This window comes from Papilio machaon, chromosome 1, assembly GCF_912999745.1.
Source record: "Papilio machaon chromosome 1, ilPapMach1.1, whole genome shotgun sequence".
NCBI lineage: Eukaryota > Metazoa > Arthropoda > Insecta > Lepidoptera > Papilionidae > Papilio > Papilio machaon.
The window spans coordinates 2,191,494-2,211,176 of record NC_059986.1 but is presented as its reverse complement, the minus strand read 5'-3'; the positions used below and the strand labels follow the sequence as shown (position 1 = coordinate 2,211,176).

Genomic DNA, 19,683 nt, shown 5'->3' with positions numbered 1-19,683 from the left:
TTTCACAGTGAATTGTATTCATGAAATCACATTTATTATTTATTATCTACGGTGAAGCAGCATCCGCCAGAGCGCTGAACCGGAAAGATGCTTTGAATGGAAAAAAACTTTATAACAATTAGGACATCCCGGATGATACCAGAACAAACTGAGCTATGGAAAATTTGATCAATAAAGTCTATAAGGTTAATAGTTACAAAGTTAAAACAACTATGGGGCTAACACAAGCATTTGTTGCAATCGCCTACATATCGTCCTCATCAATTATGTCAAAATTAGTACGAGACTGTTGGTGTACTTTACTCTCGATAGGGTGCTGCACACTGGATATGGATTTGACGGAGGAGGGAACGCATAAGAAGGGAAAATATCCTCTTTCTGTGCGTCAAAGGTAGGCAATCAGAAATTGCAGATTTCCATGGGCCTCGGTCGCTATTTCGGCGAATTCAGGTGTCGGATTGCTCGATTGTTGACTTATAATATAAAAAAATCTACATATTAAAAAAGTATCGGTTCAAAGGCGTTTTGGTCTACTGAAAGTCCATTTTTACGAACACCCCCCTCGTTTTCTTTTTTGTTGACGGATCTTGAGCAAACCATCGGTGCACTTAGAGGAAGGTCTAACTACACGTAAAGTTTTTTTGGCTCTATGTTCATTGGTTTAACTGAAATTTACCGAGAGTTAGATTAAGGAAAATTGTAAAAATGTGGTGCGTAAAAATAAGGTGAAATAAATATAATAACGTTCCTGGTATAGTTAAAATTCAATCTTGTTATAAATTATTATTAACAAGGTAGAGAGTAATTTTTAAAGAAGAACATCAACACATTGAGTATCGTTCAGCCATTGCTTGTAATGAAGCGATAAAACTTTATTTCTCTTTTGCACATATTTTAAGTGCCATTCCGTGATCATGTTTTTACGGCACAGTAAAGTCCGCGCCGAGCTATAACATCATTTAGTGCTCATTCCGACTTACTTTGTACGACGGCATTCAATTTACGAAGGTAGATTTGACGATATTAATTAGTTACTTTAGCAACGTATAAAATGTGCGAAAATAGTAAAATTAATCTTCATCTCGACGTCGATTGTTATATGCGGATTAATGTGAATACATTAGAGATCAACTATAATATTGTTACAAAGTAAATTAAGAAATAAATACGCATACGCTTCGAAAGAGGAAAGAATTTAACAACATTATGTGAGGCTTAGCAATAAAGAATCAATAATTTTATATCTTAAAATTTAATTACCCATCTCTCTTTAATTCGGTCCCTTAATTTTGCAGATCGTGGTTAGAATGTGTAGTGCTGTATCTGCGGCGGATGCTAGACCTCCACCGGCTCCTTTCCAGTGCGTCTCTCATAACGGTATAAAATTTTGTGGACGACGTCTCCATGACTTGGTCAGTCCATCTTGTTGGTGAGCGGCTGGGTGATCTTTTTCCTTCACAATCAGTTTATCTAGACTTTCGTCTCCTCTGCGGATTTTGTGGCCGAAGTGTGATACGTTGTCGTTTTTATACGGGAGCGGGTCAGGCCCGATGCATTGGTGTGTTTCGCAATCCAAGGTATCCTTAATAGGCGTCTCCAGCTCCACATCTCGAATGCATAAATCCTTTGTCTCTCTCGGGCTAGGATTGTCCACGTCTTCACTCCTTGCTATAGTAAATAATCTTTAAAATATAATGTTTATAGAATTGAATGACACTAATAAGCGCTGTATGGTGATGGACTCATGTCATATAGACATAGTTATAGATCTAAAGAGGCTTGCTCTCACTTGCCTGATTAAAAGACGTGAGTACATCGTCCACTTGTTCCCATCCTATTAAAACGCGGCTGAATATCAATGCTTCAAAGAGTGTTTGTTCTTTTTGAGTGTCAGAACTGCGGACTGCGGGCTGTGAGCTCCGAGCACGCCGAGACCAATCGATTCGTCGGCCAGCGGCGCACAGTTTGTTTACACCGAACGGATCATTCCAAAAAGATAAATCGTGAATTTAATCTTCCACCTCCCCATAAACTATATCAAGAACCTCCAGCTGATCAATACAAACTGTGTTATCCATTACTCGTTTTGTTTCTGAGTTAAAAGCTGATGCGTGTTGTTAAGAAGCAATGGATGTGGTAGTCAGCAATGTTGTCCAAAAATAATCGCTTGTAAAGTGTCAATGTTGGTCTGAAAAACACCATCATCACGAGCGGATCCCGGTTGAAAATGGCCGTGGTAATAGTGTTTGTTCGTTGATTTTCTCTGTTTTGAAGCGTAACTCGATTTGCTTTTTGTTCTGAAGGTAACAAAGCTGAGTAAATTTCGTTAGTGCGTCGCTTCGAGTCGCTTCGTATTTGAGAGAGGTCTCGGTGACGATGAATTTTCTGTACAGAAGGATGCTACATCACGCCATGGATAATCAATTCATGATGTCATTAAAACAAATATTGAGTTACCGTTTCGTTTCGGATCTGAAGCGAACGTGATTTGTGATTTGGAACTCCAAAGTCGAATTTTAAAGTTAAAGATAAACTTAAATATAAAATTAGTTTTACTTTTTTGATCTTACTTCTTACTATCTTATATTACTAATATTATAAATGCGAATGTTTAGATGGATGGATGGATGGATGTTTGTTTGAAGGTATCTCCAGATCCTCTCAACGGATCTTGGTGAAATTTGATGTAGAACATAGTCTGAAAGAACAGATAGGCTACTTATTAAGTTTTTTTTTAAATTCCGAGCGGACGAAGTCGCGGACGACAGTTATATTATAAATGCCAATGTTTTGATGTATGGATCGCTGGATGTTTGTTGGAACGTATCTCCGTAATGGTCTGTATGGATGTCAATGAAATTTGCTATAGATGTTTTATCCCCAGTATTGTATATTTGGTAATATATTATCCCAAAGTTGTATTCGGTTCCCGTGGAATACGTTTGATTTACATTTTTACTTGATACTCCGCAACGATACAGCAGATCCTAATGAACTTTGACGCTTATATAGAACGTAATATATGAAATACAGTATTATGTGTAGACGAAGTTGCGCGCAAAAGCTAGTATGTAGATAAAGTGATGGTGCATACTCTACATAAATAAAAATCTAATATATTAAGGACCACACATTGAGCGGAAGCTATTCATACAATCATATAAAGTGTCGATTTCAAAATATAATTACAGTTATTGCAATAACTGCGAAAGCTGATAATGGACGGATGCGCGTAATTTTTTCCTAACCCGTCCGCTTCCGGTTGCAACACGAATGTGCATATTGAGGATAAAAAAATAACATAAAACCTCACATTCCCCCTAACTGAATTTACACGATCGGGGGCACTAACGACATAAAATAACAATTACGTTGACACAGATCTTATCTGTGTAATTCGGTGCGCACAAAACTTGTGTGTCGGTAATAGCGGCGGCAGTTTTATTGTGTTATTTACACAAATAAAAACGTTTATTTCTACATTTTCCCAAAATTAAATATGGGCCAATTTTGATTGTGGTGCGGGAATAACGTCGTTAGTAATAATTCGTGGTACAGAGGGCTCTGGTTGCGGTGCGTTTGTGCCGACTAGCAGTGTTTGTGCATGTGTTATTACTTGTGTAATTCGTGTAATTACTCGCGGGAGGAAATCCTTGTTATTTTGTAATCAGTCGCGCGCACTAATGTGTCGGCCGGCGACGTTCGCTTATCTGTCCCGTAACAATCGTCGTGTTTCATTAAAAAACATTTATTATACGAATGAGGACGTTTTTGACGTCGTTATTCTGAGCAAATTGCATTCATTTGATTGTTCGTAATAATCTATCGAGTTATTTAACGCTGTAATTGCGTGGACGGTGATATTTTTTTAAGAATTTCACGCAATTTTATCGTAATTGTATTTGAATAATTTTGGTATTCACGGAAACCCTGTTAGGCAGTTTCAAGCGCACTTCGTTTAAAGCGTTGTTAAGAAAATTAATCATAATAATAAACTAAAAATATAATAAATGATTATTGCAACGAAGTGCCAACATAAATGCTTCAAGTTATTATCGCGAAGAGTTAATAGTTATTCCTTTTCGGTCCTACTTTTGAACGTTAGGTATACTACTATAAAATACTTCAGATTTTTTGAGGTTTCCAAACTGTTAATCTATTGATTATAGATTACATTAATTATACATTTGTGTAACAATATAGTTATGTATTTATTTTCAATTAATCATTAATAAATCAACTTTAGTTAATAAACATCTAATTTAAATGGGTAAAATGATAAAAATAATAATTCCACACAAATGCATTAATCGTTTGCAATCTCATTTAACGCAACATTGTTATCTAAATGATTTGTCGTGAAAGATGTACACTTGGTAAGTTTGAGCTGGAATCACCCATTTGCACGGCGCATACTTAATTACACCGGCATCGGCAGTGGGCCGCGGCTAGGCTTTTGACGCGGCAGACAAACGCATATATCGTGACTCCGACCAGTAAAGTCGGTTTGTTGATAAAGTCAATTAGCGGTATCGAAGTAGAGACCCGTATCGACTGATTGTGGCCCACCCTCGCGCCTGTCGCCGTATCACGGCACCGCCATTGGCCCGGTGTGCCGCAGGGGAGTGGCTTTGGTCCGCTATGTTTTTTATTATTCATTTCCCTGTCGTGCGTAGGCGACCGCGGACAGTCTTTATTCTATATCAGTCGATTGAAGGCGTTGGTGTGTCATAGTTTATAAGTTGGTTGTGTTCGAGGCGTCATACTGTATCATGTAAATAGCTGCGGCGTTTCACAGATATTTACTGGTGTTAATGATCGATCATAAAAAAGTTTGACACATAATTTGTGATCTGAGGAATTTAATCCTGGTAAGTGACTACAAATATAAACTACAGTTGATTATATATGTTATATCAAATTAATTAAGACAGTAATTATAAAACTTATTTAGTTTTTACAAATATTATCCGTAAAATAAATATTAATCGTTAAGCAGGAAGTTTTTAATTATAATATTTGAATAAATAAAATTTAAATTATTTGACATTTCAAATCTGAATTAATTATTAAATTAATAATAAGATATTAATAATTTTAATAATTTTCTACATAATTATAATTCTTATTTATTGGAAGACTTAATTTGTTTTAACAGATTTTAATATAATTAATTAAATATATACGATATTTCACTAAGCATAATAAGCAATTAATTTCTCAATAGTTTTAAAATTACATCACAACTACATAAGACCGGGTGCACATTAATCAAATCCGGTAACAAGACGATTTGACGGCGCGTCATATTTTCAACAGTCAAAAAAGGCATAACGTCTGATATTTTAAAAGCATTTGCATAATTAGGTGAATTTTATTGCTTTATTGAATTAGGGTCGATGTCAGGCTCAAAATTGAAAACAGCGGGGGCCCTTGTGTTGTTAATTTTGTTTATAGCTTGTATTATAGCCAGTTTTAAATGTTACTTATAAATATATCTGAACTCTATAAAAGCTGTTAGGATTTGTTTGGGCAGACAACAATAGTACATTTGTGGTTATTGATCTTGTTTTATGGCTTTTTTATTGATACAGCGTCCCGTGCGTTCTTTGTGGTCCATTGATTAACTTTATATCTACTCTTTTAGTTATATCAATGGTAATTTATCGATTATTATAGAAGGTAAAAGATTTATACAAGTTATATTTTATTAACTTCTACATTGTGTAAACGTCAATGTGCTTTAAATTAGCTGCTCTTTTGATCACCTCTTCCTGAGTTATTGTTAAGATTTTATGACATTTAAATAATTAACAAATTTTATTGACTTGGCCTATCTTTATTTAAAAGAATGTACTTTATAAATAAGTTCGATCTATTTATTAATATAGTACTGAACGCCAAGAAATATCTAGTGCCTATGAATGTCTCGGTAACACTTTTTAATAATCATATGGTGTCTTATCCCTTGGCGTAGTTGTTAAGAACTTGACCGGACCGAATCGAAATCTACACGTCCACATTCGATTACCACTATGTACCAATGTGGTTTTCGATTATAGATGTAAATTTATCCGATGTTCCTAAGCTGAAGGGGAAAATCGTGATACACTGCACATAACAACACATTCGGCCACTATGGTTCACAGATGTCATGTCACAGACTATGATAGTGTCTTAGCTGTCAGCAATCTAGTTAAGAACTGTTGACTGCACTTGTTATCGAGAGTTTCGATTAATAAAACATGTTTGTATGTTGTAAAACATCTTTGTTATTCTATTTGAAAATACTAAGACAACTTTTACAAAAGTATATTTTATTTATAAGGATGTTTCGGCAAAGGAAACCTACGGTGACCGTCGCGTCGGTGAAAAGAATTATTATTGACGAACATATTGTACAAAATGATCCAATCAATAGGAACATACATATGTATAACTAAAATATACACAAAAGAATATTCCAGAAATGTTATATTCTTTGAATTACATTTTCAATTTACAACATAAACATAACAACATAAATGTATTGCTTAAACGTGCTTGAGAACATCAAATAAATTACTGAGGAAAATTGTTTTAATTTCGAAATACCTAATTTTGCACCGTAACAGTAATCAGTTAAGACAATCGCGATTAAATCTAAACCAATTTTCTTGCCTAATGAACGGAAACAAAAAAGAATCACCGCTAGATATAAAAAAAATACGAGATTTGATCGCGCGATATTAACTGACTTTCTTATGACATAGGCCGCTGGTAGCGCCGAGTAGCGTGTAATGAGAAATCAAAATGTTAATTAAGATCTAATTAACTCTAATACAATCAACAATGCTGCTTGCGTTCTGGAGCCATCCGCAAGTCATCGCAAGGGGTACGTTCCGACCAAACAACATAGACCTCCGATGAATTCTTTAACTTCAACGTTGAGTATAAATTTTACGGTCGTTAAAAAAAGGAATGATGGCTCATCGGAATTGGTAATTTTAATCAAATTGAGTTCGGCCAACCCTTTAGTAAAAAATTGGTCAGAATCACTCATTCCACGGGCCATTGTTATGTGAGAACTCAATTTAGTGCCTCGGTGATGTTACGTGAGATTGATTGTAATAGCAATGAAGATATCCAGTTACTTTAGAAGTTTATTTACAAAGCAAACGTCTTACGGTTTTCTAATAATTTGTAAATTAGATTTATCAAAAGTACAACAGAATTCTGGTTCTATGTTGCATTAGAATAGATGCTGATAAGAAAAAGTGTGTGAAACCAAAATGTACTTAAAGAAATTATTGAAATGTTTCACTTAAATTTAAAATATTTATAGAAAAATGAGAAATAAATTTAGTGGTTTAAGCAAATTCAAGTTTAGTAGCTTGTAGTCTCATAAAAAAGATCTGGTGGAAATTTAGTTTATTTAGAAGTATAAACTTGGTAACCCCTGATCATAACAAAATACAGTCTTCAAAGTTTTTATTAAATAAAAATTAATTATGTAAACGGTCGAGAATTTAAAGCGGCTCTAATCCACTGCACTAATTTTTCAAACTCTGATAATTGTAATTTTAAATTCGTTACTAACAAAGGAATTAATTAACAAGTTAATTAAAGTGCCGTGTTTTTGTAATGTGTTTTGTAATTGAATAGATATTCCGAGGTTGTTATTTTTTTAGATTCGCTCATGGTTACAGTAGCTTGGCGTATTACGTCCGTACAAATTGAAGGAATTTGAACCTTATGTGTGAACATTAAGTAGGGTGGGTGGTTGTTATCAGGTAGCGGACAGACATCAGTCAAGGGACGATGGAGTTTGACGGTGGTGCGCGTTATCTGGAAGCCCGGGTGATATAATCCGAGACACCATTAACACTTAAGCCCATACCTAATGGACAAAAACATCTAATCCTTAAATTCTGAGAATCGATGATTAACTAAGTATTGCAGTTTGGAAAAATCATCGAATTAACAAAACAAGCAAGATATGTGCAACAATTGTAAAATTAAAGGCATAAATCTTAGACTCGCGAAAAACTTCGTCAATAGGATAGTAAGTCAATAGAAGTAACAAGAAAGATTTCACAAAGGTCATTGTTTATTAATTGTTTTACTTGTCGATTTAATAAATCTTGTTTGCATTTAAAAAAAAATATGAATATTGCCAGTAAATAGCCTTTTCATCAGCATCATCGGCAGTCACTATACCTACGTCCCCACCGAGGGGCTCGGGGCCTCCCAAGGTTAGGGGTGACTAGGCCATAATCAACCACGATGGCGGGTTGGTAGACTTAACACATATCTTTGAATTTCTTCTCAGATATGTATAATCTTTACATATCTGCTGTAAATTGCAACCAAGCAAACCATACTTGAAATATATGTAAATTTTCAATGGTATGATTTCAAATGGAATGGAATGCAATAAAATTTTAAATGTAACTAAACTCGCGGAGGTTAGATACCAGAGAAAAATACTAAAGCATAGATTAGCCATGTCTAATGGGGCGAGAGACAAAAAGTAAATCCGGTCAGGCGCCGGCCGTATCACCATAAATCCTATTATTATTCTAATTCCTCACGGGCCCGTCACCCAACGGGCATCCGGTTTTATCTGGTGATTCTCTTGCTGACCGTACTTACTGCTCATTCTTACTAATTATTTGATAAAGAGTTTTTGTTTTCTCGTATTGTGTTTTTTTGTTGTAATTTAGGCTTAAGTATTAATAGAAAAGGTATATTGTACGTTTTTGAATATAAGAGTAATTAATCCAATTATCACAATACAGTTCATCCAGACAAGTGAATTTACAAATAGTATGAATACAATCTTTCGTGGAAATAACCCTTAAATTAACCATAGCATAAACTAACAATATTTCTATAAATAAAAGAAAAAATAAATTACATGAAACTAACTACGTATAATTACGCATTCATCGATTCGAGTCAACCAATTTTCTATTTGTAATCGATTCTTTGTAAAATGAAAGTTGATATTTTGCTGGAGACTGTGCAAACGGCAAAAAAGTTGACAAGTAATACAGAGGCAAACGAACTCTGGTACCGCTAACCTGATTGTAAAAACTTTGTCAGTCAATGCGGCGATTACTCGCTCTGCGGAAATCGATCTATGGTTAATATTCTACTATCTACCACGAGACCATTGAAGCGTTAAAATCAACTTCTTGATTGCTTTATTTAATTTAATCATTTTTTTTTACTAACTACCAAATAGAAAACTTTACACCGTTCTGACATCAGATTTTTTCTATCAGTTACTAGCTGTCGCCTGTGACTTCATCCGCGCGTAGTTAAAAAAAACTTATATAGGGGTATGAAAAATAGATAGTAGCATAATCTCAGACATATTGAATATGCATATATAATTTCATGAGAATCGGTCAAGCCGTTTCGGAGGAGTTCAAGTTCGAACCCCGTGACACGAGAATTTTATATATAAGATAAGATTATGCATTCTTGATTTGAATCCAATTAACTATTAAGTTTATTTGAATTACGAATTTTACTTTGATGTTGTTCATATTATTATCGTCCGACTCCGTCCGTCCGATTATCGATCGACTTACCGTTGGATTCTGAGACCGAAATCTCTGTATAAAACATATCGTCATCCTTTTCATAACCTTTTATAAAACAGGGATAATATGTTTCAATAGGACTTTGTTCTCAAAAACCCACGGTTAATCACTCTAAGATTGTTATAATAATAACATAAGTGGAACTATAGAATGTGCCAACGTCTAAATAATTATACAAAAACATCGTTAAAATAAAAACCTTTCACAATAATTAACACAAAGGCGATATCAAATAATAGTAAAATGACTTTCTCAATCTAACAGTCTATGATCACTTAATTTTCCATAAAGTTGACGAGCATTTCATCCTTAACTTTCTGAATCATTAGATAATTGGAAAAGTTGTTAAATGGATACAATAATAGTCAATGCTCGTTTACGTCGAATAACTTAATTGCGTAAGTTTCTAGTTAAGCTTTCGTCATGGTTTCTTAAAGGGTTGTATAAAATTTTAAATCGATGTTCATTTATTTTTGTAATTCGATGTAAAATGCGTAGAAATGGCGATTACTAGCGCGTGTAGCAGATGTACTGCAGGTGTCGCTGGCGTCACGCTCAATAGAAACAGACTATCACCGATTTGAAATTTACTCAATCGTAAATCTTGAAAGCAATTGAACGTGCAACAATCGTCATCGTTAAAAATCCCATTTTGAGTCACAAGAAATATTAGTCTTCGAGACACCTTTAATAATCTGCTAAGTATAATTTTAAAAATTACAATTTGAGAAATATGGACAATGCATTAATCTGACTTTGACAATATGCTCATTAAAAAAATAACAAAAGCTTCACGCACTAAACATGAGCTTAAAATGTGATTTAAAAATACTTTACACCTTATATTCTGAACTTTAAGCTTCTATAATTTCTGAGTCATAATTCTTCTTAAAGTTCACAAAAGATTAAATATGACAAAAACCATTTGACTTATCAAATTAATCAGATATAACACTTTAAGAGGGTTACAAAGGGTGTTGCATTTCAAGGAAAATAACTCATTGTACCTGAGGACAAATAACGAAATCACTGTGTTGTAATTATCCCAAGATTAGGATTAGTACATGACAATTTCTTTAAAGATTTCAAATGTTTGCATCAACATCGTAGAGTAAATGCAGTCAGTCGTAAGGTGTCCAAGAGACAAGTTGTTTTAGAGTTATCAACATTAAATTAATAAAAAATAAATTGTAACTGTGATGTGTGATATTGATTAAGTCTTTAATATATTGTTGTGATAAAAGAAAGAAAAAAAGTGACATCATAAACTGCATTTGTAACGAGTACGGGAGAAAAATTTAATAACTTGGGTAAGAATTTAAACAAACGTTTAACAGACATTTCCATCATAAGATAATAATTACACGAATGACTTAAAAATACACGATGCTTGAAGTTTATTATTAAGATAAGGAAAATTTTATTGCATTTTGAAAACTTACTAAATATAGAATGGTAATGTAGTTTATAAAACATGTTAGTAAATAAACTTGGATACTTGACTATCGAAACTATTATTACATAACTTAATAAGTATGCTATTGACTCGTAGAATTAAGACAAATTAAAAACGATAAAGTACATTTTCTTCGTTTATAGTTTTTATAAAAATTTGCGGTCGTCTGATTGGACGTTGGTTATTCTGAAAATATAATACTCGTAGTTTTGTTTATTTAACACGTTAGTATGAGAAAGAATTTTAAAGAAAAAAATCAGAAGAATGTATCGTTATTTAAACTGCATTAAAACGGATGAAATGAAGTTAGCAGGAATCTGTTTCAATTATTATTCGCTGATGTGTTTAAAATTGGTGGCAATTTTTTTAAATGTAATGGAGGCAAGGCGTGTTTTTCTTGCTACCAGTATAATCATTAGTTTGTGTTATTTTTGTACTGTTTTTGTGCTGTACTACGATTCTTAATGTATTATTTTTAATTGCACAAGTAATACTAAGATTTAGAGATAAAAATAAGAAAAAACCGGATTTTCAAACAAATAAAATATACATTTTGTAGTCATTGCTCATCTTATAATCGTTGTCTTACTAATATTTAGATGGAAGGATAGATGTTTGTTTGAAGGTATCTCCATAACGTCTCAACAGATCTTGATGAAATTTGCCACACATGTAGAACATATTCTGAAAGGACAGTTCAGTTATATATGTTGTGTTTTTTAACTCTAAGAAATAATAATACATGTAGTATGATTATTAAAACCACTACCGATGAAGTGTATTAGTATCCCATTCATTTTCTATGAAAAAAAGATAGAGATGAAAGAAGATAAAAAAACACATTTTTATAGAGCTTTTTCGACATTGAAAATGTACAGTAATGAAGACGTTGTTTTACTTAATGATGTTACGTTAAGTAGCAATATAAAATTAAAATTATAAGTGCTTAAGCAAGAAAAAAAATAATAGAGAAGCTGTTTCAAATTCAAATAAGTGTAACGGGCATTCGTGCGTAGCTCATGGTGTTGTCAGTTTTTGCAAATTACAAAGAACATCTTTTGAGCAAACATTTTGCGTTCGAGCGTATTTTATTGCAATTCAACTGTTCAAGAAAAACAAGTTTTACGCGTAAAAAAATTAATTGTTTACAAACGGTAGACTTTATTGACACGATGAAAGTAAAAATATATTACGATTATTAAATTGAAACCAATTATAGAAAATCGTCTAGAATTGTCTTTAATTTCGAGACATTCTGACTATATGAAGCTTCATAAAACATTCTACTAGAGTAAGTACGAAGGAATGTTGCATAGCCCGCTTTTATACGTGAAAGACGAAGAATTAGACAAAGTAAAGGAAACTTCTGCATATTTAGTGTTTTGTGAAGAATAAAATTTTGTCGTAAAAGAAATTATTAGTAAAAAATTTTAGAATTATGCATTGTAATTTAATGCATTTCTTCACTTGTACCATACAATGGATGAAAGCAAGCGGACGTGTGCGTATTGCAATTTAGATGGGGAAATGCGATATAATGTTTAATTGTGCCTGACGGTTGGGGGGAAGGGAAGGGGTCCGCTTTGGGTCACCGATGATAATTATATTAATATCGAAATTGGTATCAACAATGTTATGTCAGTTATTCATAATATGAAAATGCATTAAACGAATGCTGAATTCATGATTTATAATAAAAAAAAACTTTATAATCTGTAAGCATTGTTTTTAATTCATATTGCGCGGTCGAGAATTTGAACAACAATATTTTTAATTTTTGCTTTCGATCTTGTCGAACTATATGTGAATTTTTATTTTATGTATTCAAAAGTTATCTCAAAATACATTGAATCATATCATTTTTGTAGTTACCTTTATCTACTTCTTAATAAAGTTTACTAAATAAAACTTTTTTCCTTGTTACAGCTGTTTAACCTAACATTAAAGAACACGAATACATTATGGGTGTATCAGAGGCGGGTTGTTCTACCAGTTCGGAGCTATCTATCATCGAGGCGGAGCGGCCTGCATCAGGCAGCGGCGAGGAAGAAGATATACCGCGAAGGAAACAACGACGTTATAGGACCACATTCACCAGTTACCAATTAGATGAACTGGAGAAAGCTTTTGGACGTACACATTATCCTGATGTTTTCTCAAGGTATGTTAAATAACCTTGTTTCATACGAGAGCAGAACAGTCGAGATGGAACAGTTGTTAACAGAAATTACCTCTGGTAAACCGTTCTTTGTATGGATGTTTGAATTTGTCGTGCAATTGTAACTCACGACTGAGAATGCTGTAGGTGCACACATTTAGTAATAAATTGATAAAAATAACAATTGTTTTCTTTGTTACAGAGAAGAACTTGCTTTGAAAATAGGACTGACGGAAGCTAGAATTCAGGTAAGAATTTACACAGAAATTTCTGCGAGTTCTTTAAAAATCGATCTGTTCTCAAAGTTTAAGCATTTTAACCATACCCAATGTGAAACTCCCATTGCGTAATATTTACGTAACGTCCTTTAAGATTCCCGTATGCTGCGTAATTACGGACAAAATCTTGTCCACTTCATTCCAATACTCGGAGTATAATAAGCGATAAAATGTTATAGCACAAAAAGCCGAACGGCTCGCGAAATAACGAAGTCGGACGTGAACATCGTACGTGAGTGAATTCGCGCATGTCTGAAAATGGCTTAATCAATGTACATAATTAAATTGTTAATGTCGAAAAAATAATTACGAAAAACGACATTTTTCTTTTTCCAAACATTTATATACTCGTAGCTGTCAGAGCTGTGTGACGTTTGCCTTTTTTTATTCGCTAAACGACACAATGCTGGCAACATATAAATTGACATTTATTCTAAATTTTTTCTAAGTGACAAAATGCATTTTGTGTTGTTTTTAATTTAACTTATGTCAATTTATGTTTGTTAACTTTACATTACAAAAACTTGAACCTCTAATTTTAAAAATAATTGACTGATGCTTACATTACGTGGTTTAAGTTCTTAAAATTATAATGCACAAAATTGCTAAAATAAAAAGATAGAATATGTATAATTATTAAAATTATGAAGACATTATTAAATTTTGAAAACGTTACTCAATGAAATTATATGTTAACGAAAACATTCAAATATAGCCATCGCCGATTTTTATTCCTTCATTAAACAAAATTAAAAAGTAAGGCTAAATTGGTACCTTCAAGTCGAGCGAGCAAATTAACTGATTATTTCAATGTAAGCGTACACTTTAACCACTGTAAAATTATTCCGAACGTAATTATAAATATACAGACCCAATAACGATCAATTACAACATAATAAAAGCCTACGGTTATGGAGACTATTTGAGCTTTAAAAACACTTGATATTTCTGTCACGTAGCGGCCAGCGCTTGTCGAAATGTCATCAAGCCATAAAATCGGCAAAGTTAAGGTGCATTTCCATTAACAAAAACTTTATATTCCATTTATATAATTATGTATGCTTCATAAATAAAATTTTATTCAAAATTCCATAAAATAAAATACTTTGAGACCACATTTTAGTTCGTTTACGATCAACTTTTTTATGGTACAAATAGGTAAATGACATTTAAACGATTATGAGGTTATTTGTAGCCATATTTATTAATAAACGCCTTTTCTTTATTTAAGATATTATTATAACAGTGTGATGATTTTTAATAATTAATATTTTATAGTATTTTACCTAGTCTTTTAATAGAATCTAAGAAACAAATCGTATAGTATAAAGTCCAAGTTATATTAACTCACATTAATTTTGCTTGGTTACTTTTTACATAGGAAATGCTACATAAAATCATTTCAGTAAGTCTAGGTGTGTGTGACCAATATTTTATATTAGTTCAGTAAATTCTGCACCGTATTCACACGATATAAATTAGTAATTTAACTAAATGACATAAATGTGTGTAACATTGGCCATTTTAGAACAAATTAATAATCGTTTTAAAATATCGAATAATGTAACTATCCTCTTTGGTTACGGAATTCAAGTTTTTAAGAATTCAACTTTATGAACTTTTAAACTATGCGTTTAAAGTAATTTTAGTGATAAAAAAAAGAAATCCGACTTCATAAAAAAACAATCTCAAACAAAATGCACTAAAAGGTAACAAAATTATATCATGAAAACCCTCTAAAGTAAGAAAGTTCACTTATTTCTTGTAACATGTCTATATTGTATAATTATTGTTATTTCGCTGTGGGTATCGGCCGAAGTAAGTGACATTTTATATTTGAGATGTCTTAGATATAATTACGTTTATGTCCCTACTTAGAAAATACGTAGTCACGTTTTTATCTCGATTCTTTTGAATTTATATTGTTTTAGAAATAAAAATTACACAATAATAACTATGTTAGAATAATTTACTAAGTTTATATTAAAATGTAAATATATTGCTTTTACAACTTGACTCTTTAACAATGTAATTAGTTAACAATTTGTATAATTTTATTAGTCGTTAGTCGGTGTTAGAAGACACGACATCGTAAAATGTATTCTTCAGAATTAAGTTGTAACTTGACATTATTAAAATATTACGACACATTCACGATTCTTAACATTTTATTTAACCAATAGTTGCAATAATAATTGTAAACAATTTGTTAAAAAAATATTTTAAATTACATATAAATGTTTGTCCATTTTTACTTTTAGATACGCGTTAGTTCTTTAGAAAGTAACTAAATCTGATCGTAGTTACTTTACTCTGATGAAATATTTTTCTGACAAAAAATTTAATAATTATAATTCTATTATTCAGTACGAGAGATATACTACCAAAATTTGTTGAAAACATTGTAATTTTTGTCAATAGGTGTGGTTTCAAAACCGACGCGCAAAGTGGCGTAAACAGGAGAAGGTGGGTCCTCACGCTCATCCTTATGGCGGCTACCTAGCCGGAGCGCACGCGCAGCCGCTACCTACGTCTGCAACACTTCCGCAGCCACACTCGGCACATCCTCTGGCACACCTCGGCTTCGGGTTGAGAAAACCATTTGATAGCGCTCTTGCTTCTTTCAGGTAAGAGAGGAACATCGTTAACCCTTTAATACTTAACAAAATTTAAGTCATATTTATTGTATTTGTCTGTGGATGGGGATGTAAATGTTTTTGTGGGCTAACAATCTTTGTCTTTATATTAAACAGGTACGCAAGCAATCCTCTCTTCGGAGCGCAGTACCTCCCGCCGTTGTCACGTCCGCCTCTGTTTGGTGCCCCGCTATACGCTACCTCACCCGCTCACTTCCATTCGCTCTTCGCTAACCTAACCGCAACCGAACCGCGACTCTCGCCCGAACATTCCCGACTGTCTCCGGAGGTAAACCGCTCACCCGCGCCGTCCATTTCCCCTCCGATATCGCCGGGAAGTGAAACACTGCCTCCACACGCAGCAGTGGATGATGTGCGAAGTTCAAGTATCGCTGCATTAAGGCTTGCTGCAAGGGAACACGAGATAAGATTGGAACTACTGAGGCAGAGAGCCGATCTGATTTGTTGAACAGCTACCGTAATCTCTTATTGAATTGATTACATAAAGGCTAGTGGCCAGATGACTAATGTAGTATTTCTTAAAACCAGTACAGTACCTATAGAAACAAAGATTTATCAAATCTATTTAGGCTTCTTGCTTATCCAGGTTCGACTGTAGATTTTCTTAAACTTATACATTTTATTACCTTATTCTGTATTTTGATTACAAGTCATCTTTTATTTTAATAGTAAAATTTAATGTTAAAAAGTATTTGGTAACTAAATGTCTATGTAATCAGTCGATGTAGGGCCTTGTGTATGTACATTTATAATTATGCAGTATTTTTGTTTTATATTACTTGTTATTAAGAAAATAGATACTAATAATTAGGCATTAAGTTCTGTTAAATATTTATGTTAGTGAATAATAAATTTTGTATATTCCGTCCGTATTTTGTATAAGTTAAATAATAATTGATTTAAATAAACATATTTTTTATATTTCATGTTTTTTTTTTCTGTATTGAATCCGCCCTTTAATTGGTACCTAATATCATTAAAAAAAACAATTGCAACAATATTTTAATTTATTACAAACTTAAGTAGCTTAATTAGCCTATGCGTTCTTTGAGACTATGTTCTATCATCATCATCATCAACCTGCCCTTATCCCAATGGAGGGTCGGCACAGTATGTACTACTCCTCCATACATCTCTATCAGCCGTCATATCTGAATTTACCCCCTTCTTACGCATATCCTCTTTCGCACAATCCATCCATACTTTCTTTGGTCTTGCTACCGTTATAGCCATCCACATTCAATCTCATTACTTTTTTGTTTATCTTTTCAGACTATGTTCTATAACTATAGCAAATTTCATCCATATCCGTTGTACCGTTCTGGAGATACCTTCTAACAAACATCCATCCATCTAAACATTCACATCTATATATATAAAAGAAAGTCGTGTTAGTTACACCATTTATAACTCAAGAACGGCAGAATCGATTTGACTGAAAATTGGTGGGCAGGTAGCTTAGAACCAGGAAACGGACATAGGATAATTTTTACCCCGTTTTCTATTTTTTATTCCGCGCGGACGGAGTCGCGGGTAAAAGCTAGTTTATAATATTAGTAAGAAGTAAATTCAATTACATTCCAATCCATCCCCTATATTTATTCTAATTGGTTAATTAGAAAATGGCAACACTTTAAGGTTACGTAAATCATTAAAGTGTAGATATGCAGATGCAATTAGGGGTCATTAAGGATCGTACTAAGAGTCAGGTGTTTGGGTCCTTTGAGGTCGTGTAATTACATCACGTATGGCATTCCTGAACCCATCACAAGACCTCTAATATCTGAGTAATCTAATTGGTGAAGATTTATGTGATTATTTTCAATCATTGCTATATTATAGTAACCAGAATTTGTTTAATTTTCAATTACTTTTTGTAAAAATTCACTTTTATTTAGATACTTTCAGACCTATGTCCAGCAGTGGGCAGATAAAGACCTACTGTAGAAATGCAGCTGTATTGTATAACCTACTTTTTAATAGGTAATCCTATGCTGTTACTTGTTAACAATATTTTATTTTTGTATATTTTACACGAAACCATTTTATTTCATTAAAGCATAATACGTAATAATTATTTTTAATAAACATCAAAATTTTATTAGTATTTATTTGACAAACAATTACACGCGTCCTTTGTGACAATAATGGGACTTATCGTAAGGTTTTATGAGTCGCGCGGGACTTGACAATGGTAAGGGATGTGCGAGCAATTTATCGATAGTATTATAATTTTTTAATGCTTATAAATTATAACTAGACCTTGATATTCAGACATACGACAGGTCTCCATCCTTTCTTAGTCGATGTTCCACTCGTTCGATCGCACGTCTGATGTTCAAGAGTAGGGTGAATAGGCATACTGTACTAGCGTGCATAATATTATAATAATATATTAACAATTAAGTACAGTGGGGATGGTGTTCAAGCTCAGATATGTCTAGTGTTATTGTTAGGAGAGTTTTATTATTAAGGAAGTTGAGCGAAACATTACAAAGCATTCAATGAGTCATAGTTAAGGCAGGACATTGTCCGCCGGTTAAATAATTCAATATAAAAGCAGTAGTTTATCGACAACTTGTCGCATCACTACATCAACATGTTACTTCATTTTAATGCACGTATCCTGGCGCAGGTCGCAGCGGCGCAGTCGTTTTCAACCTAACTCTTACACCGATCTTTAGTTAGAGCATTTTATTGCGCATCGTAAATTACGAACATGAATAAAGACGTTCCGTGAACATACCATGACGTTCGGACATTTCCATTTTAATAATTTTAATATACGCCATTTTAGTGGTACAGGGTTATTATAGGTTTAGAGCTGAATCAATTTGCCATAACATTCGCAATGTATCACCGCCATTACTAGCGCCACACCTGTCAAAGTCAAAAAAGTTTCCAAGTTTTATGTCGTACTGTAGCTGTTTTGTATTTTTAATGGCATTTTATACGCCTAAGTAGGTTTTATATATTTTTTGACAGGACTAACCGTGATTCCCACTGTCACCGGGAAAGATATCTGTGTTTGACTGTATATCTTATAGCAATTAAAATACGAACGAAATCATAGCTTTTGTGGTGGGTATTGAATTTATTTCTGTTACTGTACCCGCTAAAATGTCCCCTATGAACATACGAGAACGTAAACGAACAAATAATGTGCATGCAATTAAATTACAATTAAATAACAATTACCGGTGACTGTTTTTTACAAAACAGTTTTTCTAAGAACGGAAAATAAACTGCATTATGATTTAAACTCGTCAAATTAAACCTTTTGCGTTTTAATATAATATTACTGTCGGTAATTTTACTTTGTTCTGCGAAGTGACACTGGCACAATGTAAATTATAAAGTGACAAGTGATCATTTTTAAAAGAAAGCAAAATTGCGTGATTGGTGGTAGTCACACTACATACTATAATTATAAATGCGAATGTTTAGATGGATGGAAGTTTGTTAGAAGGTATCTCTAGAACGGCTGAACGGATTTCGCTGAAATTTAGATGTAGAGCGTAGTTTGGAAGAATTTGATTTT

At 33.1% G+C, this 19,683-nt stretch overlaps 1 protein-coding gene across 1 annotated transcript; it reads left to right on the top strand.

Annotated features, from left to right (window-relative positions):
- Positions 1-4,711: 4,711 nt before the first annotated feature.
- LOC106714288 (homeobox protein aristaless) lies at positions 4,712-16,663 on the top strand. Its single transcript, XM_014507293.2, has 5 exons — positions 4,712-4,871; positions 12,976-13,210; positions 13,410-13,455; positions 15,907-16,112; positions 16,239-16,663. Exons 2-5 carry the CDS (start codon positions 13,011-13,013, stop codon positions 16,588-16,590), a joined length of 804 nt encoding a protein of 267 aa, XP_014362779.1. The 5' UTR covers positions 4,712-4,871; positions 12,976-13,010; the 3' UTR covers positions 16,591-16,663.
- Positions 16,664-19,683: the final 3,020 nt, after the last annotated feature.